Source organism: Panthera onca, chromosome F1 (assembly GCF_046562875.1).
Source record: "Panthera onca isolate mPanOnc1 chromosome F1, mPanOnc1 haplotype 2, whole genome shotgun sequence".
NCBI lineage: Eukaryota > Metazoa > Chordata > Mammalia > Carnivora > Felidae > Panthera > Panthera onca.
Window position 1 is genome coordinate 27745425 of NC_138355.1, and position 22574 is coordinate 27767998.

Genomic DNA, 22574 nt, shown 5'->3' on the forward strand with positions numbered 1-22574 from the left:
AAGAATCAACTTTCCCAAATATCTAGGAAAGTTTACCCCATTGAGTGACATCTCCATGGGGGACCTAAAAGTCAATGAGGAAACGTGGAAATACCCCACATAATTCCTGGCACACAGCAGACTCTAAAAAATGTTTGTCACAACTGAGAAGACAAAGATGATAAGCCTTGAGGTTAAAAGAATTGGACCAAATCAGTACTAGTTCTATTTTCAGAGGCAAATCTCTTCAACTCTGAATCTTATTTCTTATAAATGTAAAAGGAATTACCTGCCTCCCTGGACTGTTGAGAGGATCCCAATGAGAAAAGAATACCAAGCCCTTCACACCTGCTAATTCACTCACACAAGACAGGCATTGCCTCAGAGGAGTAAAATGCATTTCAGAAAGGTTAAGTAATTTGACCCAGTGGAGAGCTAGGGTTGGAACCTGTGTCTGATGCCAGACTTCATTTTCTTTCCACCAGGCACATTGTCCATTGGCCACGTGGCCTCAATAAGAGTCCATTTCTAGAACTGCCTAGGGCCACAACTTACCCAGAACACTGATTAAAAAAAAAAAAATGCCAACGCACGTGCTGAACAGCTGCCCTGTGCAGGCCATGTCAGGGCTCTGAAGGCACAAAGGGGACTAAATAAATGATGAGCTCCTGAAGCGACTTCTTACCACACACATCTCTCCAGAGCCCATGCTGTCTCTAGCACCTCACACATATCAGCTCAGTTACTTCTCACAAGAACACATCAGCATGAGTGGTCTTGTCCCCATTGACTGGATGAAGAACCTAATGCTGGATATCTTAAAGTCATACAGCTAAATGGCAACCATATAACTTGCTCCTAAGTGTGTCCAACCACAAAGCCTTCACCCACCCCCCCCCCCCCCCGCCCCTGCCCCCTGCTTCTCGAGAACCTGGTTACCACTGCAGGTAGGCATTTCTCCTAGAAATCCCTCACAAAGGCTCATTCAGCCCCTACATAAATCCTGTCCCGCCACAGACAGCACTGGTTGTTCCAGATTACTTTTTCGGGAGTTTTAACTCTGCCTCCCTCCGTGTAATTTTTACTACGTGTTCTTGCTCTTCCTTGGAAAACACACGCACACCTACTGTGGTCTTCATTTACTTATCACTTTGTTTCAAACATGGCTTTACAAGCACTGTGACAGCTGGGGCTTTGACTGTCTGAAGACAGCTATCCTATCTCCCTCTCTAGCCTTCTCTCCTTCTGGTTAAACTGGAGGCCTGTCACCTCCATGTCTTTCAACCGTTTCCCATGGGATGATTTCTAGATTCTTGACTGTCCTCCAAGGAACATACTGATTTCCCAATGTCTTTCTTAAAAGGGCCTGAATTTATCACAGTCCTCCAAGTGTGGTTTGACTAGCTCAGCATGCAACACAACTGGGTGTTAGAACTCCACGGACGCAGTTTTGCATTTCGTTAAACTCAGTGTGTTAAGCTTGCACTCAATTCAGACTCCCAGCTCTCTCTGCAGAACGGGTGCCAACTCCAATCTTCCCCAGTGAATGCTTGTGTAACTGATTTTTTGGATCCCGAACAGATGTGCCACACAGCTGTCATGTGCTGTGAAATTGCTGAGACCATCCTTAGGCATGTATAAGCACTAAATTCAGCAGCCAACGACCCTTGTGTGAGGTCAGTCGCCTGGATCACGCAGTGTGCCAATGCCCTTTCTGCCCTGGGTGCCTTTTGAGGGCAGTCTCAAAACAATTACAAAATTTTCACTGTGCCTTTCTGACCCAGAACAAACTTTCTGCTGGTAATCGTTAACTTTATAAGGATGGCTCATGATATATTTAGAACACTTTCAAAAATAGACAACCTTGTTATAATCTGGTGTTTAATGCCTCCCTCCCCTTCTGTCCTCTCTCCTGTCAGGCTCTACTCTGAAAAACTGTGTTCTCCCTTTAAATCCCCCAGCCTTCTGCAGAGATACATTACAGTTTGAGCAAGGGGGATCTTCAGCCAGCAACTCTGCTCTGGAACTTGCTCACTGCCAAATCCCCCTCCTCTCTCACTGGGGTTTCCATGAAAGCCCAAGGTTGTGCTGACTGGGTAGGGCCAAGTAGGCCTTGTGTCGGGAAGTGTATAGGCCTCCTATGTCTGCATCGTGTGAGAACCTCATGAAGATGTTCTCCAGCCCTGCCTGCAGGACTTTGAGGTTTCCAAGCTGCACTGAGCTCAACACTTAGCTGCACTGCACTTTAGCTTAATATTGAGTCTTCTGAACCTTCACCCCCAGAGAAGGAGGGTAGAGACTGCTCCTCTTGCATGAGATGACCCCTTTTGTCGCTGTTGCTTTTGAAACATGGTCTCAAATCATCTCCCAAATTTAGACTAACCTCCCTAAAACTATTACTCATTCTCGCTACTGGGGGGAAGGAAATCTTTTTATTTCAAATTCCAGAATATTCTTGCAATTGGCTTAATAAAATGGGCCTCCTACAGCTTGAGCCTGGTCCTTTTTTGAGACAGTGTGTGTGTGACAGTGTGTATGAATGCAAGTGGGGGAGGGGAAGGGGCAGAAAGAGAGCGAGGGGAGGGAGAGAGAGAATCCAAGCAGGCTTCATGCTGTGGGGCTTCATCTCACAAACCAAACCGGTAAGATCACGACCTAAGCCAAAAAGTCTCAAACACTTAACTGCCTGAACCATCCAGGCGCCCTGAGGCTTGTCCTTTTTATTCTGTGACCGATTTCTGCCTAACCACTACCATGGGCACGCTGGTTGCTGAAGGGCACTGCCCGGCTAGGAATGAGGTGACTGGGAGCAGTGGGGACTCTGCCAACAGGGCTAAGAGGAAAAGCAGCCAAGTGTAGCCACATGGGGATCCTGCCTACTGTGGTCAGCATTTCCACTCAGGTTTCTAAAGAAAACAGAAATCTGGCCCTGTAGGAGATCTGATCTTTTTTATTTAAAAATTTTTTTAACTTTATTCATTTTTGAGAGATGGAGAGAGACCACATGAGTAGGGGGGGAGGGGCAGGGGGAGACACAGAATCCGAAGCAGGCTCTGAGCTGTCGGCACAGAGCCCGATGTGGGGCTTGAACCCACAACCATGAGATCATGACCTGAGCCAAAGTCAGATGCTTAATCAACTGAGCCACCCAGGTACCACTGAAATCTGATTTTTAAATGTTGGCCAAAAAATATTTTTTTTATATCTCTGCTCTTCTAACAGGCAGAAAACACATGTCCTGCTTTAGAAAAAGGAGGAATGAAGCCCTAGTATATGGCACAGTGGCCTGGTCATAGTGGGTGTTTGATGTGTGTTTAAAGAACAAATGAATGAAAATTCTCTTGAACTTTAGGAACCCCTGAGCTGTGTTTCTACCATTGAAAGGACTCCATGTGTCCCCATGTGTCTTCACATGCCTTAAAAATATAAATACTAATATCTAGCAGTCACTCTCTTCCCTGTTCCATGAAAGGATGCTTTTCTCTACAGAAGACCAGTCCAGAAAACAGCCTGCCTTGGTAACTTCTACTGCAATGACTTATTTAGGTTAATAGACCCAAATATAAGCCTTGGCTACATTTTAAAACAAATTCTAAAAATTTATTATACTTTCCTTCTTTTATATTTGGCCTTGTTCAAGTTTGTCTAGAGCTCTTATTTTTATTTTGTAATTTTGCTATGCTTCCGAATTTCATAAATGGTTTATCTAGTTTCAGGACATCTTTTTTTTTTTTTTTTAAATATATGAAATTGTCAAATTGGTTTCCATACAACACCTAGTGCTCATCCCAAAAGATGCCCTCTTCAATACCCATCACCTCCCCTCCCTCCCACCCCCATCAACCCTCAGTTCTCAGTTTTTAAGAGTCTCTTGTGCTTTGGCTCCCTCCCTCTCTTTTTTTTTTCCTTCCCCTCCCCCATGGGTTTCTGTTAAGTTTCTCAGGATCCACATAAGAGTGAAAACATATGGTATCTTTCTCTGTATGACTTGTTTCACTTAGCATCACACTCTCCAGTTCCATCCACGTTGCTACAAAGGGCCATATTTCATTCTTTCTCATTGCCACATAGTACTCCATTGTGTATATAAACCACAATTTCTTTATCCATTTATTGGTTGATGGACATTTAGGCTCTTTCCACAATTTGGCTATTGTTGAGAGTGCTGCTATAAACATTGGGGTACAAGTGCCCCTAGGCATCAGTACTCCTGTATCCCTTGGGTAAATTCCTAGCAGTGCTACTGCTGGGTCATAGGGTAGGTCTATTTTTAATTTTTTGAGGAACCTCCACACTGTTTTCCAGAGTGGCTGCACCAGTTTGCATTCCCACCAACAGTGCAAGAGGGTTCCCGTTTCTCCACATCCTCTCCAGCATCTATAGTCTCCTGATTTGTTCATTTTGGCCACTCTGACTGGCGTGAGGTGATATCTGAGTGTGGTTTTGATTTGTATTTCCCTGATGAGGAGCGACACTGAGCCTCTTTCATGTGCCTGTTGGCCATCTGGATGTCTTCCTTAGAGAAGTGTCTATTCATGTTTTCTGCCCATTTCTTCACTGGGTTATTTGTTTTTCGGGTGTGGAGTTTGGTGAGCTCTTTATAGATTTTGGATACTAGCCCTTTGTCTGATATGTCATTTGCAAATATCTTTTCCCATTCCGTTGGTTGCCTTTTAGTTTTGTTGGTTGTTTCCTTTGCTGTGCAGAAGCTTTTTATCTTCATAAGGTCCCAGTAGTTCATTTTTGCTTTTAATTCCCTTGCCTTTGGGGTTGTGTCAAGAAATTGCTACAGCTGAGGTCAGAGAGGTCTTTTCCTGCTTTCTCCTCTAGGGTTTTGATGGTTTCCTGTCTCACATTCAGGTCCTTTATCCATTTTGAGTTTATTTTTGTGAATAGTGTAAGAAAGTGGTCTAGTTTCAATCTTCTGCGTGTTGCTGTCCAGTTCTCCCAGCACCGTTAAAGAGACTGTCTTTTTCCCATTGGATATTCTTTCCTGCTTTGTCAAAGATACTAGTTGGCCATACTTTTGTGGGTCTAGTTCTGGGGTTCCTATTCTATTCCATTGGTCTATGTGTCTGTGTTTGTGCCAATACCATGCTGTCTTGATGATTACAGCTTTGTAGTAGAGGCTAAAGTCTGGTCCATCAGGGCATCTTGACAGAAAAGCAAGCGATGAAGGGTGCCCGGGGGCTCAGCCGGTCAAGCATCTGACTTTGGCTCAGGTCATGATCTCACAGTGTGAGTTCGAGCCCCATGTCAGGTTCTGTGCTGACAGCTCAGAGCCTGGAACTTGCTTCAGGTTCTGTGTCTCCCCCTCTGTCTCTGCCCCTCCCCTGCTCATGCACATGCTGCATGTGCGTGCTCTCTCAAAAAATTATAATCGTTAAAAAACAAGCAATGAAAGTATAAAGATGAGGGTTTTGGACATTTCCTAAGTTGCCTGGGAAGCATTTATCGAGGGTCCATTTGCTCAACAAATACATATGGAGTATCTAGTATGGATACAGTGGTAAACAAAACCAATAGATGTCCCAGCCCTCATGAAGTTCTCATGTGAGGAGAGGGGAAAAAATAAGTAATACAGAATATTTGGATAGTGATATTTGTCAAGGAGAAATACATAAAGCAGTGAAAGGAAACAGGAAGTTGTGGGGTGGGAGGGGGGAGGTGAGAAAGTGAAAGTGACATAAGCTGACTTACTTTTTAAAATTTTTTTTTTTTTTAATCTCTACACCCAATGTGGGGCTTGAACCCACAACCTTGAGGTTGAGTCACACGCTCCACCAACTGAGCCAGCCAGGTGCCCCTGGTTTCTCTATTTTGAGGCTGGTCTGTTCATGAGCTTTGTCGGCTTGTCTACCAGGCATGGTGTTTTTCTTACCAATTATGAATTACCCACCAAATGTATCAAATTATTCACCTCTCATTTTGTTATGTATTTTCTTTTCCTCTCCTGATAAATCTTTCTTTTCCAAGTACCTCATTGGTAGATTTTTGTCTTACTGGTTCTTACTCCTTTTCCCCCCTCCTCCTTCTGTCCTTAGTCACTGAGATGTACATCCATTTCACTTGTTGAACAAAGATCACTTCATGGGGCGCCTGGGTGGCTCAAGTTGTGATCTCATGTTTCGTGAGTTCAAGCCCCACATTGGGCTCTCTGCTGTCATCATGGAGCTGGCTTTGGATCCTCTGTCCCTCCCCCCTCTCTGCACCTTCCCTGCTTGCACACACATGCGCTCTCTCAAAAATAAACGTTTTAAAAAAATGAATAAAAATCATTCCTGACAGGGAGGCCACATTGGATGTCTGCATCCTGGGACATCATAAGCCAGCATGATTTCAAAAAGGGGAGCTGCCAATGTTTTATTTTGTCACATAAGCTATGATATATGTAGATATTTAATATATATGTTGGGTTTTGTCAAATACTTCTCACATTATCCATGTTTTTCTCATTTCACTATGGACAGGCATGGCTCTGGGACCTGGTGCTAATTTATCACTGCAGCAGAAAAAATAAACAAGTTCCTCTCAGACCCTGAACAGACCCAAAGCCTTACAGGGTCTAGGAATCAAGACAGGCAGGTTTTTTTCTCCCTTTTTCACTGAACTCCGTATCCTAGGTGCCAGGTTCCATCGTTACTCTTGTTTAACTCATTTGTCCCGTACTCTTTCCAAGCTAGAGACATCTCTGCAAGGTTCTGTCCTTTTCGCTCTCTGTCCTGCACTCCAGCTCCCGGAAATCCTGGTCTCTGTCAGCCAGGCATCTCTCCACAGCTACAGCAATAAAATTCATCAAGTTGACCTCAAGCCCTGTGTAAACACATGTGAAACCAAGTCATTTTACTCAGATTTTCACATATTTCTTTCAGTCTAGTAAAGTGTGGGTGGTTTTTGTGTCTGCCTCTCTGTTGCTGCTTCTTTGGCACTTAAGTATTTATTATAATAATCACTGTAATAGCATACCGTTGCTGACCCTCAAGGTGCTTCTTAGAGGAGCCCTCCAGGCTGCCAGACACAGGCTGATCTGCCCACAGACACCCACACTCCCCCAGACTCTGCGAACAATGGAGCAAGTGTGCAGAGCCCCTCGGGCTCACTTCACAAGGCTCCCACCCTCGCTCAAACACACAGCTCCGACAGGTCCGGACAGGAAGCACAGGGCAAAGGCTGTTTCCAAGCTGCATCCTTAAGAGAATGAAAGGAAACTGAAAATACAGGTACTTCCTAGGTTTGCACTGTGGCAAAGCCTTGGAATAATCAGCATCAGCGGCTGCTGTTCATCAAGACCTCATTTTAAGTTCCCCGTAGGACACACCGCGAGCAATTACAAGAAAGTTTAACAACTTGGTGCCAATCTGATCATTTGTGTATAAGCAGGTCTTTTCTATTGTTCGAAGCTGAAAAACATGCTCAGCTTTTCACCGAGGTGATCTAATTTCCATCCTCTGTACAGCGTATGGGATCATCGTGCTTTTTAGTGCTCTCACAAGTAACAACAAATTAAAAAATCCAAGCTCCTTTCCAAACCCTGAAGATTTGGCCCCGCCGACGTCTCCAACTTTACCGCATTCCTCTTTCTCTCTCTTGTTCACTGGGCTCCAACACACACACCTTTGCATGAACTCTGGGAAGCACCACCTCCTTCCCACCTTAGGCCTCCAGGCTTGCCACTTCCTTTGCCAGGAGCGCTACCTGCCTCCACCTCCCTACATCCACACAGCCACAGGCTGATCTTTTAAAGAGCGTAAATGATATCGTGCAGGGCCCCCGATGGCCCTTCTACAGCTTCTCCCTCCTCTGAATGCCCACGGGACTTCATCCTCGCCTCCATCCTGGTACTTCTCACCTTCTGTCCTGTCTTCACCATTTGTGTATGACTTACTTCCTCCGTAACATTTTCTACGTTTGTATCCACATGGGACCTAACACAGGGCGCAGGACTGTGATGGGTGGGTGGATGGATGGATGGGAGGGAGGCAGGCAGTCTGACTCAAAAAAAAGTAAAAAAAAAAAAAAAAAAAAAAAAAACCAAAACCAGCAAACCCGAATGTACAGAAATCTCCCAGGAGTCCAGAGACCCGGTATGAAATTTTCTCAACACACCAGATTTGCGTTGTCTACATGTGGCATTCAGTGTAAGTATAAAAAGCTAATGTTTCAATCAAAAAAATGCAGGGTGAGATGGGAACAGAGAGAAAGGAAAGGTGATCTGTTCACTTAGAAGGAGTGGCTGAGACTTTCTGGTTGCTCTCACACCAGAGGAACTATTACTACCTCCAGGCCACCTCCGCACTGGTGGTCCCAGACCCCTGGGCTGCAATGACACCCAGCCTGCCCTCTCCAAGGGCAGCAAGGCCAGAGCCAGGTGGGCGGAAGGGCCTGAGGTATGGCCTGCCTGAGACCAGGAGATCAGTTTGCAGTGGTGGGGCAGCCTTGACAGGCAGGGTGCACTTGGCGGGCGCAAGGGAAGATCTCAGGGGCTAGGAATCTGAGCGTCGTGTTTGAACCTGGCAGCATGTGCTGGCCGCCCTCACCCACAGCTCTGCTGCCCTCGCTTCCACTTCAGGGGCTCCGGGCGCTAATGCTGACTCAGTTACGGGGCAGTAGGTTTGGAAAGTGTTACCCGTGATCTGTGGATGAGTCCATACAGAGATGGCACCCGTGCTCTTCCTTATTTAGCCCTGTCTCCCAGCATTTTGTGCCCCTCATTCCTTTTCCAAGATACCACATCTTTTTCTCTCCTTCCCTTTTGAAACTGTCTTCCCTTGGACACTAGAAGACCATACTGTCAGATTTCCTCTTGGCTTCTGACCTTGTCCCCCCACCCCTCCCCAAGTCTTGTGGCTCCTCTCCTTACACTAACTCTAAATGTTGGGGTTGTTCCAGGCTCAGCCCTGAGCCTCCACGAGGCCTCCCTCTGGGACTTGCCCATCCAAGCCAAGGGCTTAGGTAACCATGATAGCTGTTGACCGGTATGCCAAGGTACTTCCTGGCCCAAACTTCATTGTCAACTCTAGACCAGCCATCCGCTTGACGTGTCCAGCTGGTTGCCTCACAAGCTTTTCACACAAAATGTGTTTAAAGCCAAATTCCTAGTTGTCATCCCTTTGAGTCAGAAGGCTGGAAGCTATTCTTATAGGTTCTCTGTCATTCTTCCTTGCCTGTATTCTATTCAACACCAAATTTTATTGACATAACCCACTAAATAGCTCGTTCACCCAAGTCAATGTCCACAGTAGCCCTTCTAGACCAAACCCCTATCACCTCTTGCCTACAATACTTCTTGACTGAATTCCCAGCAACTTCTCTTGCCTCCATCCAGCAGTCGGAAAACCTTACCAAAATATATTCTACCAATACCTCTCTGCTTACAACTCTGATAATTCTCCTTGACTTTTAGGATAAAGACCGAATTCCTTGACATTGCTACAAATATTTCCATGGTCTAACCCTACCTACTTTTCCAGCCTAATTTCATATAACACTCCTCACTGGGACATCTTCACCTCTCTCCCATTCATTTCATTTATACCTCACTTTGTCTTTGCTTCCTCAGCTTTTTAAAGTTCTTTTGTGAAGGAAAAGCATCATGGTGGGGAGAGGTGAGTTGGGGCTAACATTGGCAACCACCATGTTCTCTCTTGTTTGTCCAAAGCAGTTATGCAAAAAATTAAGCCTCCATTGTCCAATTGAATATTATTTCCTTCCTCCGAGTCAAAAAACTGGCCTCCTGTAAACTGACACGTTTATGCTCAAAGATAGCTGCCGTCACCTCTGAGAAGTCACTTGTAATGAGGCTCTTTAATAGGAAATCCAAATGTAAAGAGCTAGACTGAAAACAGTGAACAAAATGAATCTTGAGAATGGTATACTCAGATTAAAAAAAAACAACCCAGCAAATGCTTATCTTCAGAACAAAAGCAATTATTGAAAGTGTCCTTTATTGGGGCGCCTGGGTGGCGCAGTCGGTTAAGCGTCCGACTTCAGCCAGGTCACGATCTCGCGGTCCGTGAGTTCGAGCCCCGCGTCAGGCTCTGGGCTGATGGCTCGGAGCCTGGAGCCTGTTTCCGATTCTGTGTCTCCCTCTCTCTCTGCCCCTCCCCCGTTCATGCTCTGTCTCTCTCTGTCCCAAAAATAAATAAAAAACGTTGGGGAAAAAAAAAAAAAAAAAAAAAGTGTCCTTTATTGAGAATATGTGGGCAAAGGAGAGGGACAGAGGGGGTGGGGGAGAGAGAATCTCAAGCAACCTCTATGTTCAGCATGGAGCCCAACGTGGGGCTCAATCCCATCACCCTGAGATCAAGACCTGAGCCAAAATCAAGAGTTGGACACCTAACCAACTGAGCCATCCAGGCACTTTGAAAGTGTCCTTTAAATAGCAATCTATTCTAATGTATTATTTGTCATTTTTACACATATTCAAATTGAACATTACATATGAAGTCCAAAGCAAGATCAATCTGACATCTATCAGAGAGGTAGATACCAAAGGCACTGGTAGCTATCATCCTATTTGCAAAAATCAAAGTCTCCAAACCTGAAATGCTCAACATGACACGGTATTTTTACCATATTGTACTTACATGTGATGATGAAAATGCTCTTAAGTATTTTCTAGTTTTAAAGCCTCCTACATGAGATTTTTCTTTCCAAGATTTAATATGTTTCTCAGGTTGGGTGAATACTTTGAAACAAAGTCTGAACATTTCTTCGCTTAATCTTGAAATGTTGTGGATTAATGTGTGAATGTCTGCTTCCAGTTTTATCTTTTTAAGGCATGTCACAATATGTTTTCTAATTAAAATAAAAAACCAAAATGGCACTTCCCTCATGAAGAGTCTTTTAATTGAACTCAGTTTTTTCCTCTCATATTTTTCACAGCTGCCTTTTAAGCCAACAGAGCCAGAACCACTGATGTGTATCCTGCCTGACTGTTTGCTTCTCAGGGTATGTAAATGCCCAGGCAGGTGTAAGTCTGCACCAAGAAGTGCCCTAAGGAGAGGAACACTTCAGGTGTTCTAATCACATGGGCAATTTGGGATGTTAGAATTATGGACCAATTTTTTGAACTCTTAATAGTCCAAAGTCATCAAGAGTCAAACTCAGGTCACCACATTTTCCTTTGGAATGATTATGACCTAAAAGGAGTCACCTAGTTTCACTGAGTTCATAGCATATTCTACTACAACCTAGATGTGGAAACGGCACACATGGACCGCAGATACTCCACCTGGTAAGGCATACACCAGGAGACCACACCTGGAGATGTCTTCCCCCTAATCCCCCACTAGGGTCCAGGCAGACAGCAGGGAGAGGGAAAGAACATCCCAGCCAACAGGGAGGTTGGGGGCACCAATTTTCATCTAACTAGCAAAGGAGTTCAGGGTACAGGAGGAGGCTCAGTCTGAGTTCAAAGGTGAAAGAGAAGAGGAGATTAGGACATGAGATACAGAGGAGTCTCCCCTTTCCTTGCACCTGCCACCTATAAGGGCTCTACTCCGAGACCACAAGTGTCAGCCTCAGTATGGAGGCTCAGTGAGTGTGCGTGGTAAGGATTCCATATGCAAATATCCAATACTGCTATGTAAACCCACACTCTTCTAACCCCATATATAGCAATTTTCTGTATTTCTAAGAAATCATCTATAAAGAAAAACATCAATATGGAAAGCATATTTGACTACAGAGTACAGTATTCATTGAGCATTTCCATATGACTCAACAAAAGGTATCCTCTGCCCTCTTAAGAATCAACTGAAATAAACAACAGTAGAGTGCTCAGGACAGCTAGAGGTGACATCTGAAGCAATGAGGACCAAAAGAAAAAATGTGTATAAGGAGTCTGGGTAAAGAAAAGCTAAAAAGGAAATTCTGATTTGTACTGAAAATGCTTTTCAGAGTATACATATTAAATATGGTTTTTCAATCATTTCAGTTTGCTGGCTCCTTTAAAAAGTTACCAAATAATTCCTTTCTAAACCTTGCATTGCTTTTGTGAACAATATACTTCTGTACAAGGAAATTAGCCATAGATTCTTCTGTCTCTACATCCCTTCACAATGCTGAACCCGGTTAGGTATGCATATGCTTACTGTGCACCACAGCAGTTCTCAGTTTGGACAAAAGAACAAAATGGTAATTCATGTGCATTTACAGTGTTGGGAAAATATGTATGAAGTGCATTTATAGAAGCTTCCTTAGAGATTCTTTTCTGAAAAAAATCCATCTGAAAACAGTAAATTAAAACCGTACTGCTTAATGTCAGAAGAATGAATTAAGTTAACGTCTCTTAGGGGACCAACCACTTTTTATACCTCCATCAAAAGAAGTAACGAAGATCACAGACTGGACCTTGAAGCCTCCACCAGGGAGCAGGTGCAATGTGTCTTGTATCTCAGCTGAACAAATGTGCTGCTACTGCACTGTCACTTCCCATGGCAGGTCAGCTGTGGCTTCAGCATGTGAACGTCCCCTCCCCCTGTGTACAACAGCCCCCCACCCCCGCGAGGCAAGAGCAGAAGCTTTGGGTTACTGTTGGACCTGGTGCTATTGCAAAGTAGACCGGTCTATCTGCTATGAGAAATGACCTTTCAATATTCAGAATCCCCATTTACCAAAAGCAAAATGGGTGATGATTTGAAATAGTAAGTACATGCAAAGCTTACAATGTTCTGGCCATGAAACTGTCCTGATCCTGAAAGACTCTAAAACTTATACCAACGGACTCCAACAGGGGGAGAAAAATAGCCTCGGGACATAAATATGCATGTATAGAATCATAATGTCAACAGTCATTGAACAACGGTAAAAAAAAAAAGGCTTATCCCTACCCCTCAACTGTCCTATTTTTTTTTTAACTGAGCCACCTAGTCAATTCCAACCTGCATGACAATCTGACAACAGAGTTGAACAAAAAAAGAATAAAAGAGAAAGAGAAAACTTAGTCATTTAAAATCTGTTCTTTTGTCAGTGCCCCACCAACTAGAGTTTGTGCTTGGTCTTAACCTGTGGTTCCCTGACATTTTTAAAAGAAAGGCCACCATAGGGAGTCACATATACAAATAAAGACTTGAAAATAGCCAGGACACAGATGCCCCTACTAGAGACATAGGGATATTCTTATAATCAAGATTCCACCAAGTGTGAAAATTAATTGAAATGAAAATTTTTGATAAGAATTAGAAATATTAAACTAGCAACTGAAATCTGGTCCTTTTACTAAGTGCATGGCTCTGGTCAAGGAAATAACTTTTCTGTGCCTCAATTTTCCTATCTATGAAGGAGGATTACATATGTGCTAACCCAGCTCTGATGTAACTGAGAATTCACACAGTTCCTTTGCCGGCTGGTTATCATTTTTCTCACCTACAAAAGGAGAGGCTTTTGTAGAGAACCTCTAAGGACCATTCTCATTTAAATACCATGATGCTGGGGTGCCTGGGTGGCTCAGTTTGTGATCTTGTGGTTCTTGAATTCGAGCCCCTCACTGCGCTCTGTGCTGACAACTCAGAGCCTGGAGACTGCTTTGGATTCTGTGTTTCCCTGTCTCTGCTTCTCCCCCGCTCATTCTCTCTTTCTCACAAAAAATAAACATTAAAAAAATTAGTAAAAATTAAGTAAATACCATGATGCTGTAATAGGAGAAAAAAGTATGGAAACATGCAGAACTTTTTATAAGAAATGCCCCAAATGAGTGCAGCTAGAGATGTGAATAACTTTTCCAATGTTTAAATCAGTGTGGGAAATGATTTGGCTGCGATTTAATTTTTTCTAGACTGTGAATATTCACAAAATGAATAAAAATAAAATCTGGAAAAGAAACAGCTGGCATTTTGTAAATGATTGCCAAGCCTGAAGAAGTCTAGGATACATAGACCTTTACCCAACTGATCTCCACCTCTCCTCTGATACAGCAGAAGGGAAAGGCTAGAGCCCTTACATTGACCAGTGATGGAAGAAGAACCATTCTTTTCTTTCCTAATCGTGACATAAGGAAGCACATGACTGTTGGGCAGGCACCTATACAGACATAGTCACCCACAGACACAGAAAAGACTTAGCTTTTGGCTTTGAATATAATTCAAATATTACATCATGTACCTGGGGGTTATATTAGAGCACAGCCCAGTAATGATTCAGTAATCTGCTAGGCCTAATTTGTGACTAAATTAGAGTTCCAGAATCTATGTCACTCCTATTTCTACACTGGTCTGTAATGATCCAAGTCTTGTCCTTGGAAATTTCTCTAGGGTGTAAAAAAAAAAAAAAGTCAATATACTTGAGCCCACTAAGAGCTTAAATGGGAAAAGTATTCCCAAGATTGCCTCAACAACTTAATTTCATGCTCCTGACTTTCCCATAAACATTGATCACAAACCAACATTCTTCCTCAGCTCCTTTACCAGTGGAGCTAAACTGATGGCTGCCCCCAGTTCAGGACCCAGAATTTAAGTCTTCATAGGTGTTTCCAGCTTACACCCCCAATTCAAATCCATACTCCTATTTATTGCACACACTTGAACATAATAAAGTGGGAGGTTTTATTTTTCTGTGGGGGGGGGGGGGCAGGTCACATTTAAGTCTTTTCAAAATCTTTTTCAATTACTTTTAATTTTAAAATATTTGGGGAAGACCTGTCAATTTGAAATGATGTCCGTCAGTGCATTGGATACTTATCAGTAAGAAAAAGCCTAGGCTATTGAACCAACCCTCATAATTGTTCATTATCTCACAATTTTGAGTGTCGAAAATCATAAGCCTTTCAAGATGATTATGCTGTGAAGATTACAATGTGCGTTGAAGGATAATCTTTAAATCTTTTAGACGTTTTGAAAATGGTGTACTTTCCAATGACAGTGTGAAAAGCAGACACAAATGGAGCTATATCTCAAGCCACCTAAACCGAAGCAAAGAAGAAACTGTATTAAAGGTCTGTTAGCTGCTAAAGGTGGAGTTTGAATGTAATTACTTCATAAAATGTGAATTTACAAATTAATACTTGTAAGTTATTTTATAAATTACGTGACTTTAGGTTTGTGAATTAATGTGCTACATTACACATAAAAAGCCATGTGACCACTGCATCCACACTGCTAAATGGTTTCATAATCAAGTTGGCCAAACCCTTTTTTTGGTGGGGGATGGGGAAAGTCTCCAATTAAGAAGTGAGAGAGCAGCTTATGGAGTGCTCATCATATATTTGAGCATGTTCTAGAGAGCAGTAGGCCTGCTGAATCTGTATGTGATAAGATCTGGTGTTTGCCAAAAAGCAAGGATAAGAAATGATACGACATCTGATCTTGAAATTCCATCTGCTCTGAGTCCCTTGTCAGGAATTCCACTTATTTCATTGGGTAAAACTTGGGGTTCATTTCAGCCTGAGCAGAAGGACTCCTCATCACCTTTCTTGAGCTAATGAAAGGAACCTCTTAAAAAAAGTTCACCATTTAAAACTCAGAAGACAGTATGTTGACATTCAGCGTTGGCAGGAGAGTTCTATGACAATAATATTGAACACATAGTGCTTACTAGGCACTGTGCAAAGTGCTTTAGTATGTAATGATTACAACAGCTTATTTTCCTCATCTTAGAGACCAGGAAACTGAGTACCAGGGGAAGTAGCTTGCCTAAACCCCACAAATAGGAAGTGGAGCTACCATTTGAACCCAGGCCTGCACCTGTATGCATGATGCTGTACCATTTCCACAGTTTAAGTAACAGAATCCAGGAGAGAGTATAAACCTTTCCAAGGCTCTCTTCCACGATCCACAGCATCTCTCTTCCAGTATCCGACCATGAGAGAAACCAGATTAGTGTTCTATAATCATCTTGGATGTTGAGCTCATCATTCTAGAATAATTGCTTCAAAACATAACTGATGGCTGAATCCAACAGTATCACGTTGATCCTCATTCTTTGTATATTTATAGTTTTATGTCTGAATACCATTTATTATACCTACATTGTTGTAGATCTTCCTTTGGCTAGCAAAACATTCCTCTTTGATAATGTTCTCCTCTATTCTCAAGGCCCATTCCTCCTTATTCTCCATTGTTCTTCTATCTCCTTGGTAAGTGTTGAGGTTTCTCTTACCTCTGTGTCCCAGGTAATATCATCTATTGTCAGGGCTTTGCTTTCTCCCTTTGGGCTCACCATTTTATATTTCAAACTGTTCTTCTAAACTTCAAGATCACAGTTCCAGCCGTTCACCAGGACTGTTGGCCATCTCCACTGGCATCCCTTATTTAACATATCCCTGTAGGAACTCATTCCTTCCTCTTCATCCACTATCCAACCTTGCTCCCAATTCGGATCCTTGAGTTCTCATTTCCTTTAATGGCATCACTATCTAACCAATCACACTCACCTGAAGCCTCAGACCCATCTTGGACTCTTGCTTATTTCTCATGACGTCCCTTTCTATCCCTGACACACTCATTGGATCACCAAATTCTTCCAACTTTACCTTCTAAATGTCTCTGTAATCTGTTTCCACTTTGCTATTTCTGCCACCACAATGAAAGCCTTCATCGTCTCTCATTTGGATTCTTGCAATGGCCATTTATTGCCCTCTCCTAGCTCAACTCCGTCTAAGGCGTTCAGTGAGCGACCTTGCTAAAACATGAATCTGGCCATGCCCACCCCTGCTTCTATATAAGCCATCTGCAACTTTTCTTTATCTATGAGGCACTATCCTAGCTGTGCAGCCTGGCACATAAGGCTCTTCACAGCCAGGTTCTTGGCTACATTTCTGGTCTCACTCTTCTCTACTTCTTGCCCCTTCTCCAGTCATGATCTGTGTGAACTGTGATCCAGACCAATGGAGCTATATGCCACATTCTCTCACACACCAGCTATGAGCTCCTGAAGGGAAGTCCTCATCTTGCTTAGCAATCTCTGTGCATCCAAGTTCACTATCTTTATCTCGACTGTTGGCTTCAGAGTTTTTAAAGAAACATGGTTCTAAGCATTTTAAAGCACTTTACAATAATTTGTCATCCTTCCAACAGCTCTGCAAGGTTGCAGAGTACTACTGTTCCCATTTAACAGGCGAAGAAGAAGATTCCAAGAAGTTGAGGAGCCTGAATAGTTACTAATAAGAAAATAGTGAGTAGCCAAAATTTGAAGCCAGATCAGGCAGACCCTAAAACCTGTGCTTTAGCTGAGACCAACCATGAAAGTCTCACTGATGACATCTAACACATAATTTCACCTTCAAGGGAACAGCCAGGAAGCAATGCCATGGCTTTAGGCTCCCATAGGTGCAGCCCACAGGGCGCACAGATGCAGGTCACTTTGGAAAGTGGCCAGTCCCATATTTTAGTCCAACTTCCACCACATCCCAGCAGCCCGTGAATAGAAAAGCATGGGTGCTCTACCCTAACGCCAAACTTTTCACAATCTCATTGAACCCCAAAACGAAGGCCTTTTTGAGGAGGGAGTCTAATATCTTAAGCAACCTATCTCCAAGGAAGGGGAGAGTCTAGAAATGAAACTGAACATGGCTTCTGACTTACTGGTCTAAATAGAATACTCACAGTTTGTCTATCCTTGAGTCTGTCCTCTTGAGTCTGGTTTTATTTACCAACTGATAAAATCCTACATATTTATTTCTATTATCTAATGCTAACACATTAGATGTGGCCAATGGGGAAAATTGCTTCAAAAATTACCCATTATATAAAACATATGTACTTGCTCCCTTATTACTTTACAATGTGGTCCCAAAAGCTCCAGCCTAAGAACTCCTGGATTGAGTGCCAGATGTGTCCCTGCCAATAGCTGGTGTATAACTTTGTGCAAATCCAGTTCCATGTTTTCATATTTTAAGCTAAGGGCTATAGTAGTTGATCCATAAGCAGTTCCTTTGAATTCTAATATTTGGAGACTCTCCTTACTTTTAGGATGTTTCTCACTAGGTTAACCATAAGGGAACCTAACCCTACATCATTATTTTCATAAATGGCTTTTAAAATGGTAATCAGGGATGACAGGTTGGAAGTTAATTCCAAGATTATTTTAGGAAATAAAAAACTGTATCAATTCATTCAAAAACATGCCAAAATATCCATGCTGTTCAAATAGAATTCAAGCCAGCTATTTATGGAAAGCATAAGATAATGTGGTGCGTGCGTGAACATTGTCTCACGTTCACATATGTGAAAATGACTCTTGGACCTAGTGAAATAATTACTGAAATGCCATCAGGTGCAGGGAGTAACCTAAACATGAAAATTCAAGGTAATTAAACAAGCGAATATTATCGGTAAAACCAAGTGACAGGGAAAACACCCGTTATGTGTTGTCATAACTGACCTGTGCCTATAGCAAACAGTTGCTAGGTTCTCAGCAAGTTTTGTTTATGTGAGCAACCTGAACTTCTCACAATATGATAGCCCTTGGACACCCTAGATAAGATTAAATGATCTATGGGGCGCCTGGGTGGCTCAGGTGGTTGAGCATCCAACTTCAGGTCATGATCTCACAGTTCGTGGGTTCAAGCCCCGCGTCGGGCTCTGTGCTGACAGCTCAGAGCCTGGAGCCTGCTTTGGATTCTGCCTCTCCCTCCCTCTCTCAGCCCCTCCCCTGCTCATACTCTGTCACTCTCTGCCTCTTTCTCTGAAATAAACATTGTTTGATTTTTTTAAAAATATTTTTTAATCTATGACATAGGCACCCAGTAAATGCCTGTTGAATTAATGTGAGAATACTATTAGAAGTAACATTATGCAAAAATAAAGCGCTGCTAAGACGCCTAGGGCTCAGTTTCCATCCCGAAGATAAATGAGGATTCCAGAAGGATTATTAGAGAGGCTCCTTTTCAATCTTTATGGTGTTCACACTCACAGAAAACATTCCCACCACAATTCCATCAACGAAAACACGTGATGGGAAAAGAATTCGTACGCCGGGATATTCCTGATCAAACAGGGCCCCACTGATCCAAAAAACAACCAAGACGGCACATTTTTAAAGTAAGGAAAATCTTGATTTGGCACAACCTACTGGCTCCCATTTTAACACTAGACAGCCGTATAGAACATTAGATTTTGGTTACACCGCGTCTCTGGAGAAGCCCCAGCCGCGGGAGGAGGGGGGAGCTTTACAGAAGTTCTCGACTCAGCGGGAATCGTCGGAGGTGCGCTCGGCCGTCGCCGTGTGCAGGGCCAGGGCAGCGACGTTTCCTCCGGGAGGCCGACTCACCTTCCCTCCTGGAGGTGGCCCGGGCGTTGGGCAGGAGCAGCGCGACGCAGAGGCAGCCGCACAGCCAGAGCGCGCGCATGGCCGGGCCGCGCGTCCGTCCACCGCACAGGGGTCGCCGCCCGCGCCTCGCGGCTGCTGGTTTGCGCTTCGCTGGTTTGCGCTCCGCGCTCCGCTCTGCCTTCCTTTTCCTTGATCAGGTGGTTTTATCGACTCCTCTACCTGACTCAGTCCTGACAGGAAGAGAGCCTGTGTTTCAGGGTGTGACTCACCTGTGAATAAGGAGGACCCAGCCCTCAGCAGCCAGACAAACACACACCGCGCACACCGCGCCGCGAGAGCGCTCACCCCCGCCGCCGGGCTCCCCCCGCCCTCGCCGCGAGAGGGGTGCACACCTGGCCCGGGCCGAGGGCGTGGTGCCGAGGCTGCGGCCCAGGGATCCCGCTGGAGGAATGCGCCCGCTGCCCCGCAGCCCTGCTTCTCTCCCGGGGTGGTCCGCCGCAGAATTCGCACAGGTGGACGGCGAGCAGCCTGCCCCCTCTCCAAGGCGCCGACTCACAGCCGGCAACCCCGATCGGCTCCCGTCTAAAAGACGTCAAGGAGAACAGGCATCATGAGAGGGTGCTCTCCACCCTCTGGCCTCCCCTCAACCGCTCTGAAGTACGGCAGGCCTCCCCTAGCCCACCCACTCTGCTAGCACTTAGTTCCTTCCCTCCCCATCACCGGGCTCCTCTCCTGGGCCCCCTAACTTCCTGATCACCTGGGCTGGCGACTGTCAAGTCACCTGCTGACCTGACCGGTGGGCCTCCCTATGAAGGCGGGGTATCGCTCAAGATCCCTAACAGCTCGCGCATTTGCTGGCGCACTGTCAGCTCGGTAAATGTTCTGCGGAACTGAAGAAAACGGAGAACCCGGATTTCATATTCCTTTTACCTCTTAGAGCATTTTTCTCATACCGTTCTCCGTGGGCGCACAGGAAATGTTCGCGGAGACTCACGGTGAAAGGCATCGAAGTCTCTTGTGTTAGGTGAGGGGACTGATGTCCAGGAAACTGCAAATCCTGGTATATCCTACATCGCCCGGATCCCTAAGGAGGCTGGTGGCAATAATTCAGAGAGACCTCTGTCAAAGAGAAAGCTTTGGTTCCTACTAGAGATTTAAACATTACCAGAGGTTTGTAGGTGCTCAGTATATACGCACAATCTGTCCCAAACAGTCACCCCTACTTTTCATGATCAAGGCCTACAAAGGCCCCCTGGTGAATATTGTTCACTGGCTAAAGGAATGCATGTTCTCTAGATAGTCCTATAGATAACATAAGGCAACAAACAATACAACATGGTTACTGTGTGTCAAAAGGTGTAAGAATTTCAGTTTATGCATATAAGTGAGACCAGTTTGGGCTGGGAGAGCTTGGGAGGATCATGCACAAAACATGAACCATGAACTAGGTAGGTGTTGGGGAATAATCAGGATCTGAATACAGCACCAAAGAACCACAGAGGGAGACCATTCACTGAACACTGGCTACCATCTATTCTAAAATCTCCAGCAACAAAAAAAATGAGGAATAGAAAGGAATCTCCAATGTTCTCATCCCAAGCTTCTACTCTCCTCTTCCAGTCTGTTCGGGATTCACGCAAATAGCATAAAGATTCTTCTCTCTCAAAGTTCAGTCTCCAGTTACTGCTAGTTTCAGGTCCTGGAGACCAGTAACTGTCTAGTTTTTCCTGTCTAGTAACTAGTATGTTGTAGAGGCTGAAATCATGCCCCCAAGTCCCTGATCCATGCACTTCTACCCATCAGTGTTGTGCAATCCACAATCCTGAAAGAACAGTGACAGAGCCCTGCAAATAAAGGCTTAAAGGCAAATTTCATTTTAGTACAGATTATCAGAGTTTATTCTGTCTCAAAAGTTGGAACAGATATTTTCATCTATCACTTTTGGATAGTGATAGAAATAATAGCTAACATATATACAGTACCTACCATTTGTAATTGCTGATGTGAATCCTTTATACAGAACAACACTTTAATCTTGGAAACAATGCTATGGGACAGGTGTACTATTAACTTCCCATTTGATAAATGGGAAAACAGAGGCATAGAAAGGCCAGGTAGCATGCTCAAAGCCACACTGGTTCCAGAGTTTAGGGGTCAGATTAAAGAGTCCCATAAAAAAGACAAATTCACAATACTGTATGAATTCAAAATGCAGCCAATGGTTATTCGTCAACATCCATTACAACCCAACCAGATTGGCCCACATCGATAATCAAGTCCCAATGACTCTGAACAAGTATTTCTGATTTTGCCTAACGTGTTAGCTCTGAAAGGACCCCCAGAGGCCGCCTGAACCTGGAATAGAAAACGGGCAGCAGAGCCCTGGGCACCAGGCCAAACAGCAGCCTCTTTTATGTGAACAGTACACTTTGGTGTTTCTCCATTCCTACCCCTTTTCATTGCCTTATTCTGGATCTTTTCACACATCTCGACAACCTGCCTGGCTCAAGCTTGAGACCTCTGTTCTGGCCGAATCTCCTACCATGCTCGGAGACCATATCAACTGCTCTTTGCCAATTTGAGGATTTTTCTGTAGTGCTCTACTAGTCAAAAGTTGAGGTTCTGCAGCAGATCCCCAGGGCCAAATTCTGGCTTCACGTCTCATCAAGATAGTTTATTTAGTTTTCTCTAAGCTTCAGTTTCCTCATCTGTAAAATGGGGATAATAATAGAACTGTTACCTGGTAGGGATACTGGGAAAATTAAATGGCCTATCTAGTGCTTAGAGAAGTATCAGACATATATGCACTATGCAAGTAAGCTATAATAATTGTTGCTATTGTTACCACTAAGCACCATCAGTTTTCCTTTATTGTAATTAATAAATATCCTATAAGAAGGGATTTTTGCTTCAACTCTAAAAATTTTTGATGTTTATATATTTGTGAGAGCAAGAGAGACAGAGTGTGAATGGGGGAGGGGCAGAGAGAGAGGGAGAGACAGAATCTGAAGAAGGTTCCATGCTCTGAGCTGTCAGCACAGAGCCTGACGTGGGGCCCGAACTCACAAACCAAGCTGAAGTCAGAAGCTTAACCGACTGAGTTACCCAGATGCCCCTATTGAATAGTAATTTGAAACTTCTATGGAACTCTTGGTCTACTCCAGGTTCCTATCCAGATTGCCAACATTTACTTGGAAGTTGTTAATTTTTATTTTTGCTGCGTATCTCAAAATTTCCTTCACATTCAGATCTTCCTGTCCGATGTTTTAAGATTTAGAATTTCATTTTTAAAAAGTTAATTTTTTTTTTTTAAAGAGCGAGGGTGTGAGTGGGGGGGAGAGGCAGAGAGAGAGAATCTTAAGCAGGCTCCATGCTCAGCATAGAGCCCT

At 43.9% G+C, this 22574-nt stretch overlaps 1 protein-coding gene across 2 annotated transcripts in view; it reads right to left on the reverse strand.

The window, feature by feature from the left end:
* The window catches only part of LAMC2 (laminin subunit gamma 2), a 58428-nt gene extending 38552 nt beyond the window's left edge, over window positions 1-19876 (reverse strand). Inside the window, exons 1-2 of one of the 2 annotated variants that reach the window (XM_060643750.3) lie at window positions 19578-19876; window positions 19186-19415 (exon numbers count right to left, since the gene is read on the reverse strand). In XM_060643750.3, the coding sequence (XP_060499733.3) occupies window positions 19186-19264 (79 nt within the window). In that variant the 5' untranslated portion in view covers window positions 19265-19415; window positions 19578-19876. Of the gene's footprint in view, window positions 1-19185; window positions 19455-19577 lie in introns of both variants that reach the window. The other variant, XM_060643749.3, reaches the window with a different exon arrangement.
* Window positions 19877-22574: the final 2698 nt, after the last annotated feature.